The sequence below is a fragment of the Schistocerca serialis genome, chromosome 3 (assembly GCF_023864345.2).
Source record: "Schistocerca serialis cubense isolate TAMUIC-IGC-003099 chromosome 3, iqSchSeri2.2, whole genome shotgun sequence".
Taxonomy (NCBI): Eukaryota; Metazoa; Arthropoda; class Insecta; order Orthoptera; family Acrididae; genus Schistocerca; species Schistocerca serialis.
In genome coordinates this window covers 234,568,880-234,594,659 of record NC_064640.1, presented here as the reverse complement: position 1 = coordinate 234,594,659, position 25,780 = coordinate 234,568,880, and the positions used below count along the sequence as shown (strand labels likewise).

Here is a 25,780-nt window from a genome sequence, read left to right as displayed (position 1 = left end):
TGTATGTGTGCTGTGCGCCTCGCCATCTCGCCGCCCGCCAACCGCTGCTTCGAATCGCACAGGTTGAATCTTTAGAATTGTATTCGTGTGGACCAGTGTTAATTTTGTCCTGACAGTTCAATAATAACTTAACTTTTACCAGAATTGTTCTATCAATGAATTATCCTAATCACTCACCAAGACAGGGTCCTTTCCACATGTTGTGCAATCCGAGTGTCCCGAAATGAAGATTTAAAGTTCATGTTAATAAGAATTAACTGCAGACCTATTTATGCTAGAATGAATTTCAAGGAGCTTTATGGTTAATGAAAATATAAGTAAAGAGCAAAGGTCTGACAGAGTACTAAGATAATTTTGGAATTGGCTTGGTAAGGAAGCTTAAATAATTTGAGACAAAAATATTGGTAGTTAAATGAGGAAGTAATTGGACAATAAGAACAATAATTCATATTTTGTAAATCCTGAGTAATTTATGTTTCCAATGGTTAATGGTTTCAACACCGTGATCATAACAGTTTCAGGGTCCTCTCCCCCCCTCTTTCACTCTTTTCTTTTCTATTCATTTAAATTCTGAAGTGATTGCACTGATTTGACCAGCAAAGTTAAAGTCAAAATAAAACCTAAATTTATCAGTGTTTTACCATTATTAAAATTGACATTGTATGTGTGTGTGTGTCAAATGTGCTATTTCTAGGGTGACCTATGTCCGATTTCAGTCGGATCCATAGGCAAAACGCAGTTCGTAGTAATCATTGTAGTGTAATGTTGTGTGTTTATAGCTTGTTCAAATTAGTACAAAAAGGGAAAATCTTAGTTCAGTAGATTTTTCTGGCTCTAAAATTTACCATATAACACAGTATTACTACGTGTGGTTATGCTTGTACGTACATCCACTTGTACAAGGGAAAAGTTCACTCAATGCCTAATTAGGCTGGCGACCGTATTATTAACCATTGGTAGCGGCTGCAGTGTCTGTTTATTATTCGTCCAAATGTGTAGTTGCACTTATACTTGCTTGACGTATCATTGTTGTTGCTGACTGGGTATAAGTCCGATTTTGCTTCCATTCAGGTACACGCGGTCAACATATGTACTAAAATCCTTTCTTAAAAAGGTGAAGCCCGTCAACTTATCATAGTACAGGCTTTAAAAAGTTAACGTACGCCCGAGCGGAGACGTTACAAACCTTCTGTTGTCGATTGCTCTGATGTTGAAGTTTCTGTAACTGTAGTATCAGTTGTGGACTCTGACGAAGTAGGGACAGATGAATCTTCTGTAGATGGTTCAGTCGAAGCAGAAGTAGTAGTACTCGTTATGTCATCAGTAGTAGACTCGGTTTCATCTGCCGGTGTATCTGTGTCTTCTGTTACAGTTGAGCCTACTGTTGTCGATTCCTCTGATGTTGAAGTTTCTGTAACTGTAGTATCAGTTGTGGACTCTGACGAAGTAGGGACAGATGAATCTTCTGTAGATGGTTCAGTCGAAGCTGAAGTACTAGTACTCGTTACGTCATCAGTAGTAGACTCGGTTGCATCTGGCGCTGTATCTGTGTCTTCTGTTGCAGTAGAGCCTTCTGTTGTCGATTGGTCTGATGTTGAAGTTTCTGTAACTGTAGTATCAGTTGTGGTCTCTGATGAAGTAGGGACAGATGAATCTTCTGTAGATGGTTCAGTCGAAAGAGAAGTAGTAGTACTCGTTACATCATCAGTAGTAGACTCGGTTGCATCTGGCGTTGTATCTGTGTCTTCTGTTGCAGTTGAGCCTTCTGTTGTCGATTGCTCTGATGTTGAAGTTTCTGTAACTGTAGTATCAATTGTGGACTCCGACGAAGTAGGGACAGATGTATCTTCTGTATATGGTTCAGTCGAAGCAGAAGTACTAGTGCTCGTTATGTCATCAGTAGTAGACTCGGTTGCATCTGGCGTTGTATCTGTGTCTTGTGTTGCAGTTGAGACTTCTGTTGTCAATTGCTCTGATGTTGAAGATTCTGTAACTGTAGTATCAGTTGTGGACTCTGACGAAGTAGGGACAGATGAATCTTCTGTAGATGGTTCAGTCGAAGGAGAAGTAGTAGTACTCGTTATGTCATCAGTAGTAGACTCGGTTTCATCTGCCGGTGTATCTGTGTCTTCTGTTACAGTTGAGCCTACTGTTGTCGATTCCTCTGATGTTGAAGTTTCTGTAACTGTAGTATCAGTTGTGGACTCTGACGAAGTAGGGATAGATGAATCATCTGTAGATGGTTCAGTCGAAGCTGAAGTACTAGTACTCGTTACGTCATCAGTAGTAGACTCGGTTGCATCTGGCGTTGTATCTGTGTCTTCTGTTGCAGTTGAGCCTTCAGTTGTCGATTCCTCTGATGTTGAAATTTCTGTAACTGTAGTATCAGTTGTGGACTCTGATGAAGTAGGGACAGATGAATCTTCTGTAGATGGTTCAGTCGAAGGAGAAGTAGTAGTACTCGTTACGTCATCAGTAGTAGACTCGGTTGCATCTGGCGTTGTATCTGTGTCTTCTGTTGCAGTTGAGCCTTCTGTTGTCGATTGCTCTGATGTTGAAGTTTCTGTAACTGTAGTATCAGTTGTGGACTCTGATGAAGTAGGGACAGATGAATCTTCTGTAGATGGTTCAGTCGAAGCAGGAGTAGTAGTACTCGTTATGTCATCAGTAGTAGACTCGGTTGCATCTGGCGTTGTATCTGTGTCTTCTGTTGCAGTTGAGCCGTCTGTTGTCGATTGCTCTGATGTTGAAGTTTCTGTAACTGTAGTATCAGTTGTGGACTCTGATGAAGTAGGGACAGATGAATCTTCTGTAGATGGTTCAGTCGAAAGAGAAGTAGTAGTACTCGTTACATCATCAGTAGTAGACTCGGTTGCATCTGGCGTTGTATCTGTGTCTTCTGTTGCAGTTGAGCCTTCTGTTGTCGATTGCTCTGATGTTGAAGTTTCTGTAACTGTAGTATCAATTGTGGACTCCGACGAAGTAGGGACAGATGTATCTTCTGTATATGGTTCAGTCGAAGGAGAAGTAGTAGTACTCGTTATGTCATCAGTAGTAGACTCGGTTGCATCTGGCGTTGTATCTGTGTCTTCTGTTACAGTTGAGCCTACTGTTGTCGATTCCTCTGATGTTGAAGTTTCTGTAACTGTAGTATCAGTTGTGGACTCTGACGAAGTGGGGATAGATGAATCATCTGTAGATGGTTCAGTCGAAGCTGAAGTACTAGTACTCGTTATGTCATCAGTAGTAGACTCGGTTGCATCTGGCGTTGTATCTGTGTCTTCTGTTGCAGTTGAGCCTTCTGTTGTCCATTGCTCTGATGTTGAAGTTTCTGTAACTGTAGTATCAGTTGTGGACTCTGACGAAGTAGGGACAGATGAATCATCTGTAGATGGTTCAGTCGAAGGAGAAGTAGTAGTACTCGTTATGTCATCAGTAGTAGACTCGGTTGCATCTGGCGTTGTATCTGTGTCTTCTGTTGCAGTTGAGCCTTCTGTTGTCGATTCCTCTGATGTTGAAATTTCTGTAACTGTAGTATCAGTTGTGGACTCTGACGAAGTAGAGACAGATGAATCTTCTGTAGATGGTTCAGTCGAAGGAGAAGTAGTAGTACTCGTTATGTCATCAGTGGTAGACTCGGTTGCATCTGGCGTTGTGTCTGTATCTTCTGTTGTAGTTGAGCCTTCTGTTGTCGATTGCTCTGATGTTGAAGTTTGTGTAACTGTAGTATCAGTTGTGGACTCTGATGAAGTAGGGACAGATGAATCTTCTGTAGATGGTTCAGTCGAAGGAGAAGTAGTAGTACTCGTTATGTCTTCAGTGGTAGACTCGGTTAGATCTTGTGTTGTATCTGTGCCTTGTGTTGCAGTTGAGCCTTCTGTTGTCGATTGCTCTGATGTTGATGTTTCTGTAACTGTAGTATCAGTTGTGGACTCTGACGAAGTAGGGACAGATGAATCTTCGGTAGATGGTTCAGTCGAAGGAGAAGTAGTAGTACTCGTTATGTCATCAGTAGTAGACTCAGTTGCATCTGGCGTTGTATCTGTGCCTTCTGTTGCAGCTGAGTCTTCTGTTGTCGATTGCTCTGATGTTGAGTTTTCTGTAACTGTAGTGTCAGTTGTGGACTCTGATGAAGTAGGGACAGATGAATCTTCGGTAGATGGTTCAGTCGAAGGAGTAGTAGTAGTACTCGATACGTTATCAGTAGTAGACTCAGTTGTACCTGTGTCTTCTGTTGCAGTTGAGCCTTCTGTTGTCGATTGCTCTGATGTTGAACTTTCTGTAACTGTAGTATCAGTTGTGGTCTCTGTTGAAGTAGGGACAGATGAATCATCTTTAGATGCATCAGTCGAAGCAGAATTACTACTGTCAGTAGTAGTAGTAGACTCTGTGGTATCTGGCGTTGTAAGCGTGTCATCTGTTGTGGCTGACGCTTCTGTGCTCAGCTGATCTGATGCGGTTGTTTCTGTAGTTTCTGTAGTAGCAGTTGAGGTCTCTGACGACACGGGAGTAAATGCATCGTATGTGTCTGGTTCACTCGAAGCGGCGGAAGGTGTACTCTTTATGTTACTTGCTTTACCATCTGTTGATGGTATCCTGCCTTCATTCGATGTGTCGCCTGTTCCTGTAAAACACGAATGATTATTGATTGTGTTCCCATCGTTAAGTATTTGTGAATGGGTTTATGTATGCTTGTATAATTATGGATGTGTTCATGAATTAGACATGAGCTCCTTTATGGTAACGGTTTTCTCTTACAATATGAGCTTTACAGTAATCCCAGACTAATGTAAAGTTTGATATGTAGATTTGAATTTTTCTTATTATACGTACAGGTGGTGAATTGTTGTTTCATCTCCCTCCTTGTTGGAGCTGGAATCTGCTCTTTACACGTTATGTCAGATGCTGTTTTCATTTTTTAATTTGGATAGTGTAGGGGATGAATAAAGTGATTGTTGTTACATTGTATTATTGAGTTGTTTAGGAAAATGCGATTATTAACATAGTCTCCCTCCGTCTCCTTTTCGTTTCATATTAAATTTTTGCTGTTGTTTATTGTTTGAGTAATGAAATGATAGATTCGCTTTGAGGTATTTAGAAATTATATTATTATAGAGTCATACTGATTAGTTTGGCATGGTACAGTTCGTCATTTAGAAAGATGACTCGTAAATGTTGGAAGTAAACAACATGATATTTCTTACGACCTGGTAATTATACAGTATTTTGCAATTATAATATTTTGAAACTTTAAGGTACATACATTAATTTTAGCGTTGACAATTAATATTAGGTTTACAAAGAAAAAAGAAAATGCTTGTAATATGTTTAAAGGCTAGCGAGCACAGTGAAGTTGTATCTTTAACGCTTTGACGAACTTTGTCAAAATAGGTTACATATATTGGTTTTGAAATTTGACATTGGGAGGATGTATTTTGTAGCTATTGCTAGCCTCTTGGTGGTTGTAAGGTTGTTTCTATTCAGATAGTGCCAATAATCTGTGAATTTCATTAACTGGCTACTTGAAATGGAGGGACGTTCATGTCGACGGACCGATTGAATGGAGTGATTGTTACACAGGGGAACATCAGCCAACTACAGTAATGGCTAAATCAGTAACATTAATTGTAGCCTCCACGTGAATCGTAGGATAATATTGTGTATCAGTAATGGGAATGTACTTTTACGTTTTTGCGGCAGGAATAGCACCGAGCAACAGAATTACAACAAAAATAATTGTGAAATTATTGCCCTTCATTATGAGAACAACACCATAGGATAATATAGAAGAGAAAGAAAATTTGCTCCTTATCTTAAGGTTGCTCTTACGTTGCATTATTATGAAGTGTTTGATTATTGTTTGGTCCTTCAGAATACAAATTATTTCAAACAGTGCCTAAGAATTTAATAGTGCTTAGCTGGGCTTCAAGGAAAGGAAATCAAAGTTTTGTTTTAATATTGCTTTATATCTGGTTAGTTACAGATAGCGAGAAGGGGAGGCTTAGGGTTTAACGTCTGGTATGGAGGGCATTTTTGTAGGCAGGGGATAGCTCAGCAGGAAAAGTAAGTGATGTTTTAAAAACTGATATCGCGTCTGAAGGGGTCAGCCTCCATTATTCACTAAGAATTTCTAACAGATTTAGAGATGTTCTAGAATGCAGCCCAATAATACACTATGACCGGTTTGTGGTGCTACGATTTAGACCGTTAATAAATCTGTTGACAAAGTTTAAATCTTAACGTGCGATCGAGGATTTGGAACCCACTTCTCTCAACTACTACAATACTTATCCACTGTGACGCCTGGCTCCCTCCACGAGGAAGAAATTCGATAAGTGAATTACACGAAACGGGCGGAAAACTGGAGCCTTACACTCGATGTGCACTGTACTGATTAATTTTTAAAGAATTAATCCAAAGGAGTAACGTCAGTTTCCTTGTACATATTTATGTGACTTGGGTTTACTATAATGACTGTGCCTAATTATAACTGAAGCTGAAGTACGATCAGAAGTAAAGAAAGACTAGAAATAGAGGGTGGTTATAATTCAGCTTTCGCTACTTGAGAGGGTTCTTATGGAAAACGAACGATCATAGACAACGGCGCCCCATCCCCACACCCCCCTCGCCAACCCTCTGAGAAAGGAAAAAATATGGTGTTTCTATTTCAAGAAAATAGTGTAAAAGTCGGTATCACGCAGATTTTTAACATGATCGGAACTGGAACTTTTTTATGGTTACTTACAAGTCGCCATTCGTATTTCAAAATATTAAAATTACTCCATCCCCAGGCCTGCACACCCCCCACCCCACCTACTAACTATCGTACGGGCGCCATTGATCGTGGGACAATGAAATTTGTGGAAAAATTTGTAAGGCCATGCAGAAGAGAAATAACGAATAAACCAATGACAGAAACATATTTTCATTTCCACGTGAGAGAGTAACATTTGTTAACTGCATACGTTGTTTACGCTTCAGATTACAAACGTTGCTCAATGTGACGACCAGTTGCACCCACGACAGCCAGAAACCGCATTAAAGGTACCGTTTCACAACTGTTCGTTGCACTTTTCGAACGGTGGACCATGGAAACAATCTGTCGTGGCACAGTTCGTGCACTGCTTGAGGATCGCACACTGTGTCCAGCACTATCAGCCATGGCAGCAGCAACTTCTTCAACAATTTCTGGCGCAATTGGCCGTCGGCATCTTTCAGGACCAATTCCCAAATCGCCAGTTCTTCAACGTCGATGTGGAAAGAGTGTATCTCCGTATTCCTTTAATGCGTCGATACTCGCGAAGAGCAGCAGGGCAATTGCTGTTATTTTGATAGAACAGCTTTACGAGTAAAGTCCTGTTCACATCACCCACGTAGACCGTTTGCAGCTGTAATGCACTCTGATGTTTGCGTTTCAACCCTGCGTCGCTGTACCAGTACCGGCGCCAAACGGAAAGACTTGACTTCCAACAACGCAAATCGTGCAGCGCGTAGTCTGAATAAAGCTGGGTTGTTGTTGTTGTGGTCTTCAGTCCTGAGACTGGTTTGATGCAGCTCTCCATGCTACTCCATCCTGTGCAAGCTTCTTCATCTCCCAGTACCTACTGCAGCCTACATCTTCTGAATATGCTTAGTGTATCCATCTCTTGGTCTCCCTCTACGATTTTTACCCTCCACGCTGCCCTCCAGTACTAAATTGGAGATCCCTTGATGCCTCAGAACATGTCCTACCAACCGATCCCTTCTTCTAGTCAAGTTGTGCCACAAACTCCTCTTCTCCCCAATTCTATTCAATAACTCATCATTAGTTATGTGATCTACCCATCTAATCTTCAGCATTCTTCTGTAGCACCACATTTCGAAAGCTTCTATTCTCTTCTTGTCTAAACTATTTATCGTCCATGTTTCACTTCCATACATGGCTACACTTCATACAAATACTTTCAGAAACGACTTCCTGACACTTAAAACAATACTCGCTGTTAACAAATTTCTCTTCTTCAGAAACGCTTTCCTTGCCATTGCCAGTCTACATTTTATATCCTCTCTACTTCGACCATCATCAGTTATTTCGCTCCCCAAATAGCAAAACTCCTTTACTAATTTAAGTTTCTCATTTCCTAATCTAATTCCCTCAGCATCACCCGACTTAATTCGACTACATTCCATTATCCTCGTTTTGCTTTTGTTGATGTTTATTTATTTATTTATTTATGCATTTATTTTACCTGGCAAGATTAAGGCCTTCAGGCCCTCTCTTACACCTAACCAGGCATACTCAGATTCAACAAATTTCAGTGTCTACAGAAAATTAGGACATATAACATGTTATACGGTATTAATGTTAAAGAAAAAAAATAGAGATTATAAAAGTAGTACAATGATAATTATAACAATCAAAAAATAATTATAACAATCAAGAATAATAAAAATAATAATAATAATGATAATAATAATAATAATAATGACTATGTATATGAAAGTAAACATATTTTTCTTTTATGAGTGTCAGTCCTATTGCTAGTTGGGTATTTACTCGTTATATTCTTGCAGCTTGTGAGTTATTCTCATCAAGCAGAGACATAAGACGATGGAATGGGGTGAAAGAGATATAGAAGAGGTAGATAGGTTAGAGGAAGAGAAATAGAATGGTAAAATTCGAAGCTATGATGGAGAGGAGAAAGAAAAAGATGAGGGGGGGCACAACAATGGTGGCTATACCGTCCCTAATATGTAAGTCTTAAGTTCCCTCTTGAATGTTGAGTGGTTTTGGATAAGACGCAGATCACAGGGGAGCGCGTTCCATAGTCGTATGGCTGAGATGGAGAATGACACGGAGAAAGATTTTGTGTTATGTAAAGGTACAGCCAAGATGCTAGACGTATCCGATCTGGTATTGCGGTTGTGGAATGATGATAGGTGTTTAATGTGAGAAGATAAGTATTGGGGGCACCAGTGGCTAAGAAATCGATGAAGTAAGCACATCGTGTGGAGATCGCGTGCCTTATGTGGGCGTATCCAACCTAGCTGGGAGTATGAAGGACTTATATGATCATACAACCGTATGTTGCATACGTATCTAACACAAGCATTCATCACTAGCTCGAGGCATCTCGAATTTTCATTATTTGTGCCATGTTGAACTACATCACAGTAGTAAAGATTAGGCAAGACTAGTGTTTGGACTAATTTTTGTTTAACATGGGTTGGAAATATTTTTCTAAATTTTTGAATTGCATGTAGGGAGGAGAGCGATTTCCGGCAAGCTGTGACTGTTTGTTCTTCCCAGTTTAGGTGTTCATCCAAGATTATTCCAAGGTCTTTTACGGTTTTTTGGTATGGTAGTTGGGTACCATTGAGGAGTATTTGAGGGACTGTTTCGCGAAAGTATCGACTGATTAACTTTGGATGAGATATAAGTATGACCTGGGATTTCTTGGGGTTTAGTTTCAGACCTAGAATGTTCATCTTATACCCTCCTTTCAAGACACTGTCCATTCCGCTCAACTGCTCTTCGAAGTCCTTTGCTGTCTCTGACAGAATTACAATGTCATCGGCGAACCTCAAAGTTTTTATTTTTTCTCCATGGATTTTAATAACTACTCCGAACTTTTCTTTTGTTTCACTTAGCGCTTGCTCAATATACAGATTGAATAGCATCGGGGAGAGGCTACAACCCTGTCTCACTCCCTTCCCAACCACTGCTTCCCTTTCATGTCCCTCGACTGCCATCTGATTTCTGTACAAATTGTAAATAGCCTTTCGCTCCCTGTATTCTACCCCTGCCACCTTCAGAATTTGAAAGAGAGTATTCCAGTCAACATTGTCAAAAGCTTTCTCTAAGTCTACAAATGCTAGAAACGTAGGTTTGACTTTCCTTAATCTTTCTTCTAAGAAAAACCGTAGGGTCAGTATTGCCTCACGTGTTCCAACATTTCTACGGAATCCAAACTGATCTTCTCCGAGGCCGGCTTCTACCAGTTTTTCCATTCGACTGTAAAAAATTCGCGTTATTATTTTGCAGCTGTGACATTAAACTGATAGTTCGGTAATTTTCACATCTGTGAACACCTGCTTTCTTTGGCATTGGAATTATTATATTCTTCTTGAAGTCTGAGGTAATTTCGCCCGTCTCATACATCTTGCTCACTAGATGGTAGAGTTTTGTCAGGACAGGCTCTCCCAAGGCTGTCAGTAGTTCTAATGGAATGTTGTCTACTCCCGGGGCCTTGTTTCGACTCAGGTCTTTCAGTGCTCTATCACACTCTTCACGCACTATCATATCTCCCATTTCATCTTCATCGACCTCCTCTTCCATTTCCATAATATTGTCCTCAAGAACGTCGCCCCTGTATAGACCCTCAATATACTCTTTCCACCTTTCTGCTTTTCCTTCTTTGCTTAGAACTGGGTTTCCATCTGAGCTCTTGATATTCATGCAAGTGGTTCTCTTTTCTCCAAAGGTCTCTTTAATTTTCCTGTAGGCAGTTCTATCTTGCCCCTCGTGAGATAAGCCTCTACATCCTTACATTTGTCCTCTAGCCATCCCTGCTTAGCTGGGTACTCATACAGTAAGAAGCTTTCAGTCTACACTGGCTCAAATAGTGAAAGCTTAATATTAACCACCCTGTATATTTTCACTTTGTGTTGCATGATTCAGATCAAAGTACGAAATGAAACGTTCTCTACAAAATTGGGGACTCAAGTTGATGTACGATCGATGCAGTTAAGCAGTAACAGACAACATACTGGATGTCCTCTGAAGGAGTAGTTCATTTCTAAATTAAATGACTTGAAAATTAAGATTGGTAGATCGGAGTGCAACAGAGGAGTGTTTGTTGTGAAGGCTGTAAGAATTTTATATGGAAGTGATACAGAAGATTCGAAATAGTTCGAGAAGCTGGCGACAAGATAGCACTATACGCTGTGCAGCTCTTACAGTATCAGCATGCATAACTAAACTCGTCCTCTGCAAGCAGTGTTTGCAATCACATCACTGCATTTTCGAAATTTTCACCACTCGCAGTACATAGGTGGTGCAAATCTACAATAAAATTTGCCATCACATTCTGTAGTTTCTCAACTGAAACGAATTCACATACCACACAGATCGCCGATTCGAGCTCGTCTGAAGCGGTGGATGGCTCCCGGTAGTCGGTGTCATTAATGTGACCCACAAAAAGTGTCACAAGGAATCAGATCAAGCGAATATGGAGGCCAGCCCATCCGTGCGCCAGTAAATTTGCACTGACTTTGTTCTCAAAGATTTCATCAAGAAAGCGAAACACCTGTTCGTTGCGATGTAGTCTGGCCTCATCTTGCATCTTGCAGTGTGGTTGATCCTCCAACGCGAAGTGTGTGTCGACAAATTTTTCCAAAATTGCATTATAACCTTTACTGGTTTTCGTTTCTAGCAAGAAAAAAGTACTAATAATACCCCTGCTGCATACGACAGCCCAAACAGTACCTTTGGGAGAATACAGCTGTTTTGCTTCACAGCTTGCTGTCGACTCTATTTAGGCGGAAGTGTGCTTCATCTTTGAACCAGATATAGCCAACATAAATCCAGCAATGTCAATCATTTTGATTATCTGACCTCGGAGTCTTTCGCGGCGGCATGCCTGAACAAAATCTTCTAGGTTATCAAGCGGCGTCATTCCGAATAAAACACTCGAGCTTTCGACAAATATCTCCGCCATTGTCTTCAGGAGTAAAAACCAGTGACTGCCGAGGCTGGCATTGTTGTCAGCTTATATAGACATGATTGCAGCATTTGCAATCAGAGAGGGCCGAAACGACGCGATCGCAAAAGGTGCGTTGGGCAGCTCATAGCAGCTCCGTCCCACAGCGGCAACGAGTGACAAGTGGCGCGAAGGGCCAGCGCCACTTTTGAAACTGCCGCTCCGGCCTCCCTACGAGAGTCTTCGCTTTCTTTCGACATCCAAAGTCCTTTCCCGTGCTCTACTAAGTGTGTACCCCTGCTCTCTGTTAAAACTACTGCTGTTTAGTCTAATATCGGCCGCCTCCTATAGAACAGAATTCCAATATGTTGACGCATGAGCCAATATTCTCGTCCTTTCCAACTGTATTTTCTGTCAGTTTCTCAGGCAAATCTCAGCTATGGCCGACTTGTCAAGCTCCCTTTGCTTAATATGTCACTTATGCTCAGTACAGTGCTCCACAACTGTGCGAATTTTTTGACCTATATAGATGCTGACACGTTCACAAGGGACACAACACACACCGGATATACGAAGAACTGTCGCCTTTAACAGGGCGTAGCATATCTCCGGGGGGGGGGGGGGGGGGCTGGAACACTTGGCTCAGTCCATGTGTCTGCAGCACAAACACTAACTTACTGCTCGTGGCCTCATAGTATGGCAGAAAACCAGCCAGCTTGGTCTCTTCTGCCGATTCACAAGGCGCCTACAAGCGTTTGCAATGTCCCCCTTGCTGTAATTATTCTCTCTGAACACATATTTCAGAGGCTGCAACTCAGACTGTAGGTGGTCGTCGTCAGAAATAAACTTTGCTCCGTGTACCAACGTGTTCAGCACAAGTGGGTAATTCTTGCCGAGAAAAGGAAATAATTCCTCGTTTTGCTGTAGTCAGGCACCACATTATTCGATCTGCTGCAATGGACAAAATTTTGAAGAGAACTAGTCACTCGATAGTGTGACAACAGATACGTGAGACAAGGCGTAAGATTGATCTTACTTACAGAAACCTATTTAGTTGTCATTAATTTTTGTCATTAATCTTCACATCATTCGACTGGGAGGGGGTGGACGTAGCCATGGCAGTACAACAGTGTGCAAGTTTGTACAAAACAACGCCTAAGCACTGTAACAAGTTTGACCGCTGAACTCGCGGAAGAAAATGTGGAGAATGACAAGGGCCCTAGAATAGTGTTAATATCTCCAACAAAGAACTGGACGACGGCTCTGTAGCATAGCTGAGTAAAGGTCTAAATTTTTCTCCAACCTCGCGACATCTGCCGGTATTAGACATTGGTAGAGGAATGGAGAAGTGCATTCGGCATCTCTCGCCCGATGACGACAGGCTAACTATCAGCCATATACTGGTGAAAGCCAAGCCACCAGAATCTAATATTAGCCAGGAAGAACGACGTGGCCTACGCTTATTAGGTGAAGACGAGGGCTTGGTTTTCTTGACAGCCGACGCTAAAAACTACTACCTGAAGAGGCTTCATTCATTAGAAGACAAAGGCGATGGCCAGGAAGGCAGGAAGTTATTAAATAAGTCTGGAATACCAGACAGAGTGCTGAAGAAATTAATGCCTCGTGTCGCCTCACCTACCAGGCTTTATGGATTGCCAAAGATACATAAGGAAAAGTTCCTCGTAGGTATATTGCTAGTATAATCCGTTCGCCCACCGATAGGCGGAAAAACATCTTGCAGAGTTATCAGCACTTAACCTCGGGCACTGTGAATACCATGTTATGAATTCGCAGATACTTGTTGAGACACTAAAGAAAATCAAAATGGACAGAAACGTCGTGACGGTTAGTGTGGAAGTCGTGTCACTTTCTACGAGGGTGCCAGTACAAGACACATCGGATATTTTGGCCGAACAGCTTCCACCTGGAATCGTCAGGTTGTTCCGTCGTGTTCTAATGACAACGTAGTATTTGTATCGCAACGAATATTATAAGATGACGGATGGCACAGCAATGCGATCACCACTGTCTCCAGCAGTCGCAAATTTCTTCATGGAGTATTTCGAGGAGCACGGCTTTGAGTCTAGCTTGCTTTATAAGGTGTGTTGATGACACCTTCATGATATGGTCTCACGGTAAAAATGCACTGCAGCAGTTCGTCGATCACATCTACAGTGTCAATCCCAATATTCAATTTGCCATGGAGATGGACAAGGATGGCGAGCTACCGTTCTTGGATGTTTTAGTTGAGTGGAAGGCAGGAGGCCGGCATGGTCATTCAGTGTTCAGGAAACCAACGCACACTGATCTATACTTGAACACTGATAGTTTTCACCATCCTGTACACAAGAAAGTGGTTCTGAACGCGTTAGCACACAGACCAAAGATTATTTCTGACGACGGCCACCTACAGTCTGAACGACAGTCATATGTCAGTACAGAAATCTTCGTGTGTTTCAGGTTACATTGTTACACAGGTCGACATTATAGTTTTTTTAAAAATATATAGTTACGTTTTTTTTTTTCAAACAGCTCGCACTGACAAAGTCTACTGAGCGTGAAATTATTGGTTTGCTTATTTATTTTCTTATGAAAGAGGTTGGTTTTCACACGTACAAGGTTCTTTTCAATTTAATGTAAGTGATGTGGCTTCGAGCTCAGTAGCACATGCAGGTTTTCAGTTGACGTTCCAAGGTTTGTATTTACAATAACAGACACTCAGGTAAAGGCTACTCGGTTACACACTTTGGTGACGAAAGTTATGTGATAGCTACATGCACGTATACAAATGGTGGTAGTATCGCGCAGACAAGGTCTAAAAGGCCACTGCATTGGCAGAGCAGTCATTTGTCCTGAGGTGATTCATGTAAAAGATTTCCGACGTGATAACGGCCTCACGACGGTAATTGACAGAATTTGAACGCAAAATGGCAGTAGGAGCTAGGCGCAGTTCGGAAATCGTCACGGAATTCAATATTCCGAGATTTACAGTTTAAAGCGTGCGCCGCGAATACCAAATTTCCGGCATTACCTTTCACCACGGACAACGCAGTGGCCGATGGCCTTCATTCGACGACCGATAACACTGTTGTCTGTGTAGAGTTTTCAGTGCTAACAGACAAACAACACTGCGTGAAATAATCACAGAAATCAATGTGGGACGTATGACGAACGTATCCGTTAGGACAGTGCGGCGAAATTGGGCGTTAATGGGCTAATGGAGCAGACGACCGACGAGAGTGCCTTTGCTAACAGCAAGACATAGCCTGCAGCAGCTCTCCTGGGCTCGTGACCATATCCGCTGGATCACAGACGATTGGAACCTGTGGCCTGGTTAGGTGAGTCCCGATTTCAATTGGTCAGAGCTGATAGTAGGATTCGAGCAGACCCCAACGAAGCCTTGGACCCAAGTTGTCGGCAACGTACTGTCCAGGCTGGTGGTTGCTCCGCAATTGTGTGAGCTGTGTTTACGTGGAATGGACTGGGTCCTCTAGTCAAACTGAAACGATTATTGATTAGAAATGGTTATGTTTAGCTACCTGGAAGCCATTTGCAGCCATTCATGGACTTCATGTTCCCAAACAATAATGGAATTTTGTGGATGACAATACTCTGAGTCACCGAGCCACAATTGCTCGCAACTGGTTTGAAGAACATTATTGACAGTTTAAGAGAATGATTTGGGCACCTAGATCACCCGACATGAATTCCACCGAACATTTATGGGACGTAACCGAGAGGTCAGTTCGTGAAAACACTCGTGCACCACTTCCGCAATTGTGAACGACTATACAGGCAACATGGCTCAGTATTTCTGCAGGGGACTTCCAACGACTTGTTGAGCCCCTACCGTGTCGAGTTACTGCACTACACTGGTTAAAAGGACGTCCGACACAATATTAGGAGGTATCCCATGACTTCTGTCACCTCAATGCGGTGTATCCTAGAACAAAATTTTGTATCCAACAACAAAAACCTGAATTGTACGGAAAGAACTTTCCGGGGAAGGGGCGTATGGCAGATGAATATTTATGTATGACAAGCTATATGCATATATTCGACCCGGCGGGAAAACGTCAAGAATCACATAAGAGTGCACAATTTTATCACCCAGGCAGTTTTGGGGATAAGGAAAAAATGTATATGACGACTATGGCGAAATACAGAACGCGATATTGGTAGTTTTAACTGGAAAAACCAATACGACGCCAAAGAGGGATCGCAATTGATACGGCACACTTAGCAAAAGAATGGCCCTGAGCACTATGGGACTTAACATCTGAGGTCATCAATCCCCTAGAACTTAAAAGTACTTAAACCTAACTAACCTAAGGACAGCACACACATCCATGCCCGAGGCAGGATTCGAACCTGCGACCGTAGCAGTCCCGCGGTTCCGGACTGAGCGCCTAGAACCGCTAGACCACCGCGGCCGGCCACACTTAGCACTATTGGGTGAGCTGTACAAGGAGCAAACAAACGTAATTATAAATATGTTAAGAACAATGGCTGAGGAAGTAAAAATATTTCACAACATACGATAAAAAACGGATCAAACATAAGATAATTAATAATCTTGTAGACTCACAGGACAATAACAGACCAACTACACCGCAATCAAAATAATTTGCTGAGATTTAAGCCGAAAAAAACTAGCGAGGCTATACTTCGTAGCTTCATACAGAACGTTGAGAGAACAGGTGCGGCGATGGACAGCGTGAAACTGGTAGATGGTATGACGTTAGTAGTCCACAGTATGTTTAACCCTTTCGTGAGCCGTGGGAAACATGCTTCCCACTACAATGAACTCACTCCTAGTCCCGTGGGATTCACAGTTCCCACCTCTGTACGGTGTTACCACCTAGTGAACAGTATAGGGTACTACTTCCAATCGGAAGTTCCCGCCGTTTTTGCTGTACCTTCGCGCAGAGGCATTGTATAGCTGAGTGTTGCTCTGTAGAGGAGCCTTTCAGTGCTGTTTGTGTGACATTTCGCGATTTTTTCCTCAAAGCTATAGTATAAGGTAAATACTTTTGATTTACCCAAATTTATGAAGGAGCACGTAAAATTGGAATGAGGAGAATTCCAGTTTGAAACAAAAGGAGCCATTTCTGCACTAAAATGGATGGATAATCATCCAGTCACTTTCCTGTCCTCAATTCATGACCCATGAGAAACAGCCACAGTGAAAAGAAAAAACAAGGATGGTACTAGTACAGAGATTTCTTGTCCTGAAGTTGTGGTAGAATACAACAAAATAATGGGTGGTGTCGATAAGTTTGATCAGTTACGAGAAAAGTATGCTATTGGCAGGCGTTCTGTAAAATGGTGGCACAGAATATTTTATTTCCTGGTGGATAATGCTGCAGTGAACAGTTTTATCCTGTGGAAAATTAGTAAAAGAGAAAGTGGACAGCATGATAAGCTCACATACAGGATCCATCTAGCCAGACAATTGAACGCTGGCTTCTCATCCCAAAAAAGGCGTGGGCAAAAACCTGTCTTTCTGGCAAAAAAGGGTAAAGTACCTGAAGATTTTCGTCATGTGGTTGTAGGGGAGCATCAACCCATTTTAGAAGAAACCTACTGGACGTGCTGTCATTGTAGTACAAAATCTGCGGAAAAGAGCACTCTCTGTGTTTGTACATATTGTCAAATACCACTTAGCATAGACCCATGTTTCAGAAAATTTCATGGCAAGTAATTGTGAACAATCACTGTAACAAGAGAAGTAAATTTATGAAATAAATATGACATATATTGAAAAAGTTGTTTTTGTCATTTAACTCCGAAGAAGGGCAGTGGGAAGAATACTTCTCACATTGTTGTGTGACTTCACTTTCACAGTTGGAGCAAATTTGATATTCTGTGTGATAAATATACTTACCTGTTAACTACTATCTGATCTCCATTCATTGAAAAAAAAACTGCTCAGTAATTTTGCCCACGAAAGGGTTAATAGTACTATCATCATCATCATTACCATCATCATCTTCTATTCAAGGATTAGGCTTTTTCCTCTTCCGAACTCTCAAACAATATCATTCCCATGTTTTTGAGGTTTTCCAATAGCGCTTTTCCCATTCGGCTTGTAGTGAAGGATCTTCTGCCGAATTCTGTGACCTGGCATTCGCGCTAGGTGTTGTATCCAACCATCACGATACTTTTGAATTTTTCATATTTTTCATTCATTACAATTGTTCTAATATCGTCATTTCTAATCATGTCTCTTCTTGTGTAGCCCTTCGTCTTCTTTATGGACGTCATCTCTGCAGACTGAATCTGAATGCACACACACACACACACACACACACGCACACACACACACACACACACACACACACACACACAGACACACACATACATACACACAGACACACACACTCACTCAAATGTATGTGTGTGGTAACCCAGCTTTAGCTTCCACATGATGGCACAGGAAGCGCCATTAATTTACAGAATTTAGAGATGGCTTCTTTTTGTACCTTATGGCGCAATGTTCTGCTAGTGGTACCACACACAGCTTTGAATAGTATTAATACATAAAATAACCTCATGCAATAAACTTTTCAGTTATCACCCATTCACGCTGCTGAATACAGACTTCAGATTATCGATCCGCATAATGAAAGTCAGAATGAAACAAATACTCCGTAAAATAACTAGGCATTTTCAAGCCAGTGTTATAAAAATGTTCAAATGTGTGTGAAAACTTATGGGACTTAACCGTTAAGGTCATCAGTCCCTAAGCTTACACACTACTTAACCTAAATTATCCTAAGAACAATCACACACACACCCATGCCCGAGGGAGGACTCGAACCTCCGCCGGGACCAGCCGCACAGTCCATGACTGCAGCCCCTTAGACCGCACGGCTAATCCCGCGCGGCGCCAGTGTTATAAAAGACTGCTCGATGCTGGACACGTTAGGAGAGTATATGCACATTGAATATCTTACATCATCTTGCTCGACCAAAACAACCCTAGTATTTCTCAATTTGGCAATACTTTACAGAGCAAACCGCACATTTTTGTTCAAGTAAGTTAAATGTATTGGATTTAACGACATTGTTCTTCAAATAATGAAAGCGAGCAGATGTGGAATGTATACAATGTAAAATTAACGAGGCCGACCCATATGGCCTTGGCCATATGGCCTTGGGCAAGTACAGAAAGGGCAACAGCCTCAACGGGTGCGGGCCAAAGTCAGGACATGCGGGGAGCAAGCAGCAATCGGTATTGTAATTGTCAACTGTCGAAGCTGCGTTGGTAAAGTACCAAAACTTCAAGCGCTGATAGAAAGCACCGAAGCTGAAATCGTTATAGATACAGAAAGCTGGCTTAAGCCAGAGATAAATTCTGCCGAAATTTTTACAAAGGTACAGGCGGTGTTTAGAAAGGATAGATTGCATGCAACCGGTGGTGGAGTGTTCGTCGCTGTTAGTAGTAGTTTATCCTGTAGTAAAGTAGAAGTGGATAGTTCCTGTGAATTATTATGGGTGGAGGTTACACTCAGCAACCGAGCTAGGTTAATAATTGGCTCCTTTTACCGACCTCCCGACTCAGCAGCATTAGTGGCAGAACAACTGAGAGAAAATTTGGAATACATTTCACATAAATTTTCTCAGCATGTTATAGTCTTAGGTGGAGATTTCAATTTACCAGATATAGACTGGGACACTCAGATGTTTAGGACGGGTGGTAGGGACAGAGCATCGAGTGACATTACACTGAGTGCACTATCCGAAAATTACCTCGAGCAATTAAACAGAGAACCGACTCGTGGAGATAACATCTTGGACCTACTGATAACAAACAGACCCGAACTTTTCGACTCTTTAAGTGCAGAACAGGGATCAGTGATCATAAGGCCGTTGCAGCATCCCTGAATATGGAAGATAATAGGAATATAAAAAAAGGGAGGAAGGTTTATCTGTTTAGCAAGAGTAATAGAAGGCAGATTTCAGACTACCTAACAGATCAAAACGAAAATTTCTGTTCCGACACTGACAATGTTGAGTATTTATGGAAAAAGGTCAAGGCAATCGTAAAATGCGTTTTAGACAGGTACGTGCCGAGTAAAACTGTGAGGGACAGGAAAAACCCACCGTGGTACAACAACAAAGTTAGGAAACTACTGCGAAAGCAAAGAGAGCTTCACTCCAAGTTTAAACGCAGCCAAAACCTCTCAGACAAACAGAAGCTAAACGATGTCAAAGTTAGCGTAAGGAGGGCTATGCGTGAACCGTTCAGCGAATTCGAAAGTAAAATTCTATGTACCGACTTGACAGAAAATCCTAGGAAGTTCTGGTCTTAGGTTAAATCAGTAAGTGGCTCGAAACAGCATATCCAGACACTCCGGGATGATGATGGCATTGAAACAGAGGATGACACGCGTAAAGCTGAAATACTAAACACCTTTTTCCAAAGCTGTTTCACAGAGGAAGACCGCACTGCAGTTCCTTCTCTAAATCCTCGCACAAACGAAAAAATGGCTGACATCGAAATAAGTGTCCAAGGAATAGAAAAGCAACTGGAATCACTCAATAGAGGAAAGTCCACTGGACCTGACGGGATACCAATTCGATTCTACACAGAGTACGCGAAAGAACTTGCCCCCCTTCTAACAGCCGTGTACCGCAAGTCTCTAGAGGAACGGAGGGTGCCAAATGATTGGAAAAGAGCACAGGTAGTCCCAGTCTTCAAGAAGGGTCGTCGAGCAGATGCGCAAAACTATAGACCTATATCTCTGACGTCGATCTGTTGTAGAATTTTAGAACATGTTTTTTGCTCGAGTATCATGTCGTTTTTGGAAACCCAGAATCTACTATGTAGGAATCAACATGGATTCCGGAAACAGCGATCGTGTGAGACCCAACTCGCTTTATTTGTTCATGAGACCCAGAAAATATTAGATACAGGCTTTCTTGACTTCCGGAAAGCGTTCGATACAGTTCCGCACTGTCGCCTGATAAACAAAGTAAGAGCCTACGGAATATCAGACCAGCTGTGTGGCTGGATTGAAGAGTTTTTAGCAAACAGAACACAGCATGTTGTTATCAATGTAGAGACGTCTACAGATGTTAAAGTAACCTCTGGCGTGTCACAGGGGAGTGTTATGGGACCATTGCTTTTCACAATATATATAAATGACCTAGTAGATAGTGTCGGAAGTTCCATGCGGCTTTTCGCGGATGATGCTGTAGTATACAGAGATGTTGCAGCATTAGAAAATTGTAGCGAAATGCAGGAAGATCTGCAGCGGATAGGCACTTGGTGCAGGGAGTGGCAACTGTCCCTTAACATAGACAAATGTAATGTATTGCGAATACATAGAAAGAAGGATCCTTTATTGTATGATTATATGATAGCGGAACAAACACTGGTAGCAGTTACTTCTGTAAAATATCTGGGAGTATGCGTGCGGGACGATTTGAAGTGGAATGATCATATACAATTAATTGTTGGTAAGGCGGGTACCAGGCTGAGATTTATTGGGAGAGTGCTTAGAAAATGTAGTCCATCAACAAAGGAGGTGGCTTACAAAACACTCGTTCGACCTATACTTGAGTATTGCTCATCAGTGTGGGATCCGTACCAGATCGGTTTGACGGAGGAGATAGAGAAGATCCAAAGAAGAGCGGAGCGTTTCGTCACAGGGTTATTTGGTAACCGTGATAGCGTTACGAAGATGTTTAATAAACTCAAGTGGCAGACTCTGCAAGAGAGGCGCTCTGCATCGCGGTGTAGATTGCTCGCCAGGTTTCGAGAGGGTGCGTTTCTGGATGAGGTATCGAAAATATTGCTTCCCCCTACTTATACCTCCCGAGGAGATCACGAATGTAAAATTAGAGAGATTAGAGCGCGCACGGAGGCTTTCAGACAGTCGTTCTTCCCGCGAACCATACGCGACTGGAACAGGAAAGGGAGGTAATGACAGTGACACGTAAAGTGCCCTCCGCCACACACCGTTGGGTGGCTTGCGGAGTATAAATGTAGATGTAGATGTAGATATAAAATACGTCATACTGTAGGGGTGACAATGCTCTTAAACATTTATGCAGTTGACGTGACGGAAGAAAGATCTAATGAGAATAAACCACAGTGACAGGAGTGAAACTCAGTTAACACTAATCTCACCTCACATTTTTAGGTTAACTCAAAGTTTACATTAAAAGCTGTTGGCTGCGACAAACTGAAGTTAGAAAACAATTGTGTATGAGTATCGTCGTAAATTAAAAAGTAATATTGACCTTTAGTGGCAAGAGATCTCGATATAGTACGTATTGTAATTAAAGAATAAGTCAGTAAGAATTTGTGTCACGGGTAAAAAGCGTAACTACTAATAGTGAAATGTGGCATACAGTAACAACCACACCTATATCCATGATACTGCCAAATGCTTATTAGCTTACGTAGGTTAGTATACGTGGAAAGTAAGCCTTTTCGGTGTACCCTCTAAAAAAATGGAGATAACACGACGCAAAAGTGGATTAGGGCTGTTAGATGTACAACAAAAATACACTGCTCAGTTCGTGTGAAGAACTTTTTGACTGATACGAAATAAAATAGGAAAAATGTGACTACCTACCAACAGCCTCATAAGAGCGTATCGACAGATCCAGCACAAATAAATTACAATCTAATACACATACGTGATGTCTCTTTACAACTGAGTAACATTCAGGAAATATTATACCAACCAACGGATGCGCCAATAACGACAAACTATACCAAGGGGTCACAATATCCTTCGCATGGAACGCTACAGAACGGGTAAGTCAACTCAACAAATGGAAAAATAGCGAAAAATCGACATTTACATATTTTGAACGAAACTAAGCTCATTATGATATATTATCAATAAAGGAAAACGTACCGTGGAGAGACTGTTTTGTTGTTGTTGTTACTGTTGCTACTGTTGTGGCCTTCAGACCGCAGACTGGTTTGATGCAACTCCTCACTCTAGGGTATCCTGTCCAAGCCTCTTCATCTCTGCTTAGGTATTACGGTGTTCAGCAATTTCAATCCACTTACTGTATTAAAACTTTGGTCCACCTCTACAATTCTTGCCCCTCACACTTATCTCAGATACCAAACTGACGATTCCTTGACGCATCAGGATGTGTCATGTCAATCGATCACTTCTTTTAGCCAAGATGGCCCATAAATCTCTTCTCTCCCTAATTCGATTCAGTACTTCTTCTTTAGTCACTCGATTTACCCATTTAATATTTGGCATTCTTCTGCTGCACCACATTTCAAAAGCTTCTACTCTCTCCATGTCTGAACAGTTCATTGTCGAAGATTCCCGTACAAGGTTACATTCCAGACAAATACCTTCGAAAAGGCTTCCCAACACTTAAATTTATGTTCGATGTTAACGAATTTCTCTTTTTTACAAACACTCCTCCTGCCACCGCCTTTCTGTATTCTATATCCTCTCCATTTTTACCGACGTCACTTATTTTACTGCTCAAATAACGAAATTCTTTTACTAATTTTAGCATCTCATTTTCTAATTTCATTCCCTCATCATGGCCTGATTTAATTCGAATACATTCCATTACCCCTTTTTTACTTTTGTTGATATTAACCTTACAACCTCTTTTAAAGGTACTGTTCATTCCCTTCAACTGCTTTCCAGGTACTTTGCCGTCTCCTATAGAATTACAATGAAATCGGCAAACTTCAAACATTTTCTTTTTTTCTTCTCCCTGAACTTCACTTGGCAAATTATCTTTAGTTTCCTTCACCGCTTGTTCAGTGCTCAGATTGAATATCATCAGGGACAGGCTACAACCCCATCTCACTCCCTTCTAAACTAGTGTTTTCGTTTCGTTTCTTTCGAGTCTTATAGCATCAGGATGATTTTTGTACAAGTTGTAGATAAACTTTCAATCCCTGTATTTCATCTCTGCTACCTTCAGAGTTTCAATGAGTGTACTCCGCGGAAGCTTTCTCTAAATCTACAATTGCTATACTGATCTATCAACAAGAATTAAGACGTACACCATATTGTATGCAGTGTCATTTGATTGATGAACTAAACACACCTTCGTATTAAGTAACCAACCGAAGTCTGGGGCTGGGATAGAAGAAAAAAACAACCTTGCCATTCTAAACGTGATAAAAAAAAGCGTGCCTCTTCCGGAAAAAAGAAACAGAATCCTCTCTAAGGACAGTTTCGTCGCTGAAGATTCAGCTCTACAGACCAACAATGAAAATTTTCTAATTTAGTTGCTATGTAGAGAATTTTTTGATAATGGCAGAATGTTCTATTTTCAGGAAGCTTTTTTTGTCTTCTTGGTATGTACCGTATCTAAAATTTGGACAGGACCCTTTTCCCGTAACTTTTCTTTCTTAGGTTGTTTTCATAAACTGGAAAACTGGCATTAATTTCATTCGAGTATGTCCTGTATTGTCATTCGAGTCTGTGCTATACAGGACTTCTCTGGTTGTGATTTTCGTCTGCCAATGGTTGTGCTGTTAAGTGTAAGAAATGTCATATCACACAACTCTTGGATCTTTGAGGAATACATTCAACTTCATCACTTCAGTGCGTGGGTTGCACAGCTTGTTTTTAGCCTGGGAACTTGTCTGAGTTGCTACTGGTTGGCATATTGTGGATCATAGTCTCGATGCCTAGACCCTTGTCGTATTGTTAAAGGTTTTGAAGAAAAACATTACACTCGTTCTATAGAGCTCATAGACAACGACGTTAACAGCAACAAAATCAAATGGCTCTAACAAGGGAACCTCCCCATCGCACCCCCCTCAGATTTAGTTATAAGTTGGCACAGGGATAGGCCTTGAAAAACTGAACACAGATCAATCGAGAAAACAGGAAGAAGTTGTGTGGAACTATGAAAAAAAAATAAGCAAAATATACAAACTGAGTAGTCCATGCGCAAAGTAGGCAACATCAAGGAGAATGTGAGCTTACGAGCGCCGTGGTCCCGTCGCTAGCGTGAGCAGCTGCGGAACGAGAGGTCCTTGGTTCAAGTCTTCTCTCGAGTGAAGAGTTTAATTTTTTCTTTTCAGACAATTATCAAAGTTCAGGCAGTCACACATAATCAACTTCGCTCTCCAAAATTCCAGGACATGTTCAGATTTGCTTGGACATATGCAGGATTTGACGGTCTACACACGGAAACATTTGAAAACGTAAAAAACACATGTTTTGACAGAGCACAGGGAAAACTGTGCGACTGTGAAACTGTTGCATTCATTTGTTGCAGTTTATGTGACAAACTCTTATGTTTTCATCACTTTTTTGAGAGTGATTATCACATCCACAAGAAAACCTAAATCGGACAAGGTAGAAGAATCTTTTTACCCATTCGCCAGGTGTGCATGTTAGGTGGGTCGACAACAGATTTCTGTCATGTGACGCACGTGCCATCACCAGTGTCGTATAGAATATATCAGACGTGTCTTCCTGTGGAGGAATCGGTTGATCTATGACCCTGCGGTCAAATGTTTTCGTTTCCTATTGGAGAGGCACGTCCTTTCGTCTACTAATCGCACGGTTTTGCGGTGCGGTCGCAAAACACAGACACTAAACTTATTACAGTGAACGGAGACGTCAATGAATGAACGGACAGATCGTAACTTTGCGAAAATAAAGAATGTAAAATTTTCACTCGAGGGAAGACTCGAACCACAAGGACCTCCCGTCCTGCAGCTGTTCCTTCTAACAACGGGACCACGGCGCTCTTCAGCTCATATTGTCCTTGATGTTACCTATCTTTCGCATGGACTACTCAGTTTGTATATTTTGCTTATTTTTTCGTAGTTCCACACAACTTCTTCCTGTTTTCTCGATTGGTCTGTGTTCAGTTTTTCAAGGCCTATCCACTGTGTCAATTTATAACTAAATCTGAGGGGGGTGCGATGGGGAGGTTCCCTGGTAAGAACTATGGGACTTAAACATCTGAGGTCGTCAGTCCCCTAGACTTAGATCTACTTAAACCTAACTAACCTAAGGACATCACACATATCGATGCCCGAGGCAGGAATCGAACCTGCGACCGTAGCAGCAGCGCGGTTCTGGACTGAAGCGCCTAGAACCGCTCGGTCACAGCGGCCGGCAACA

At 41.7% G+C, this 25,780-nt stretch overlaps 1 protein-coding gene across 1 annotated transcript in view; it reads right to left on the bottom strand.

Annotated features, from left to right (window-relative positions):
- LOC126470770 (mucin-22-like) overlaps positions 1 to 25,780 on the bottom strand; it is a 169,900-nt gene that overhangs the window by 49,374 nt on the left and 94,746 nt on the right. Inside the window, exon 2 of the mRNA XM_050098776.1 lies at positions 1,187 to 4,624. Coding sequence (XP_049954733.1) covers positions 1,187 to 4,624 — 3,438 coding nt within the window. The remainder of the gene's footprint in view (positions 1 to 1,186; positions 4,625 to 25,780) is intronic.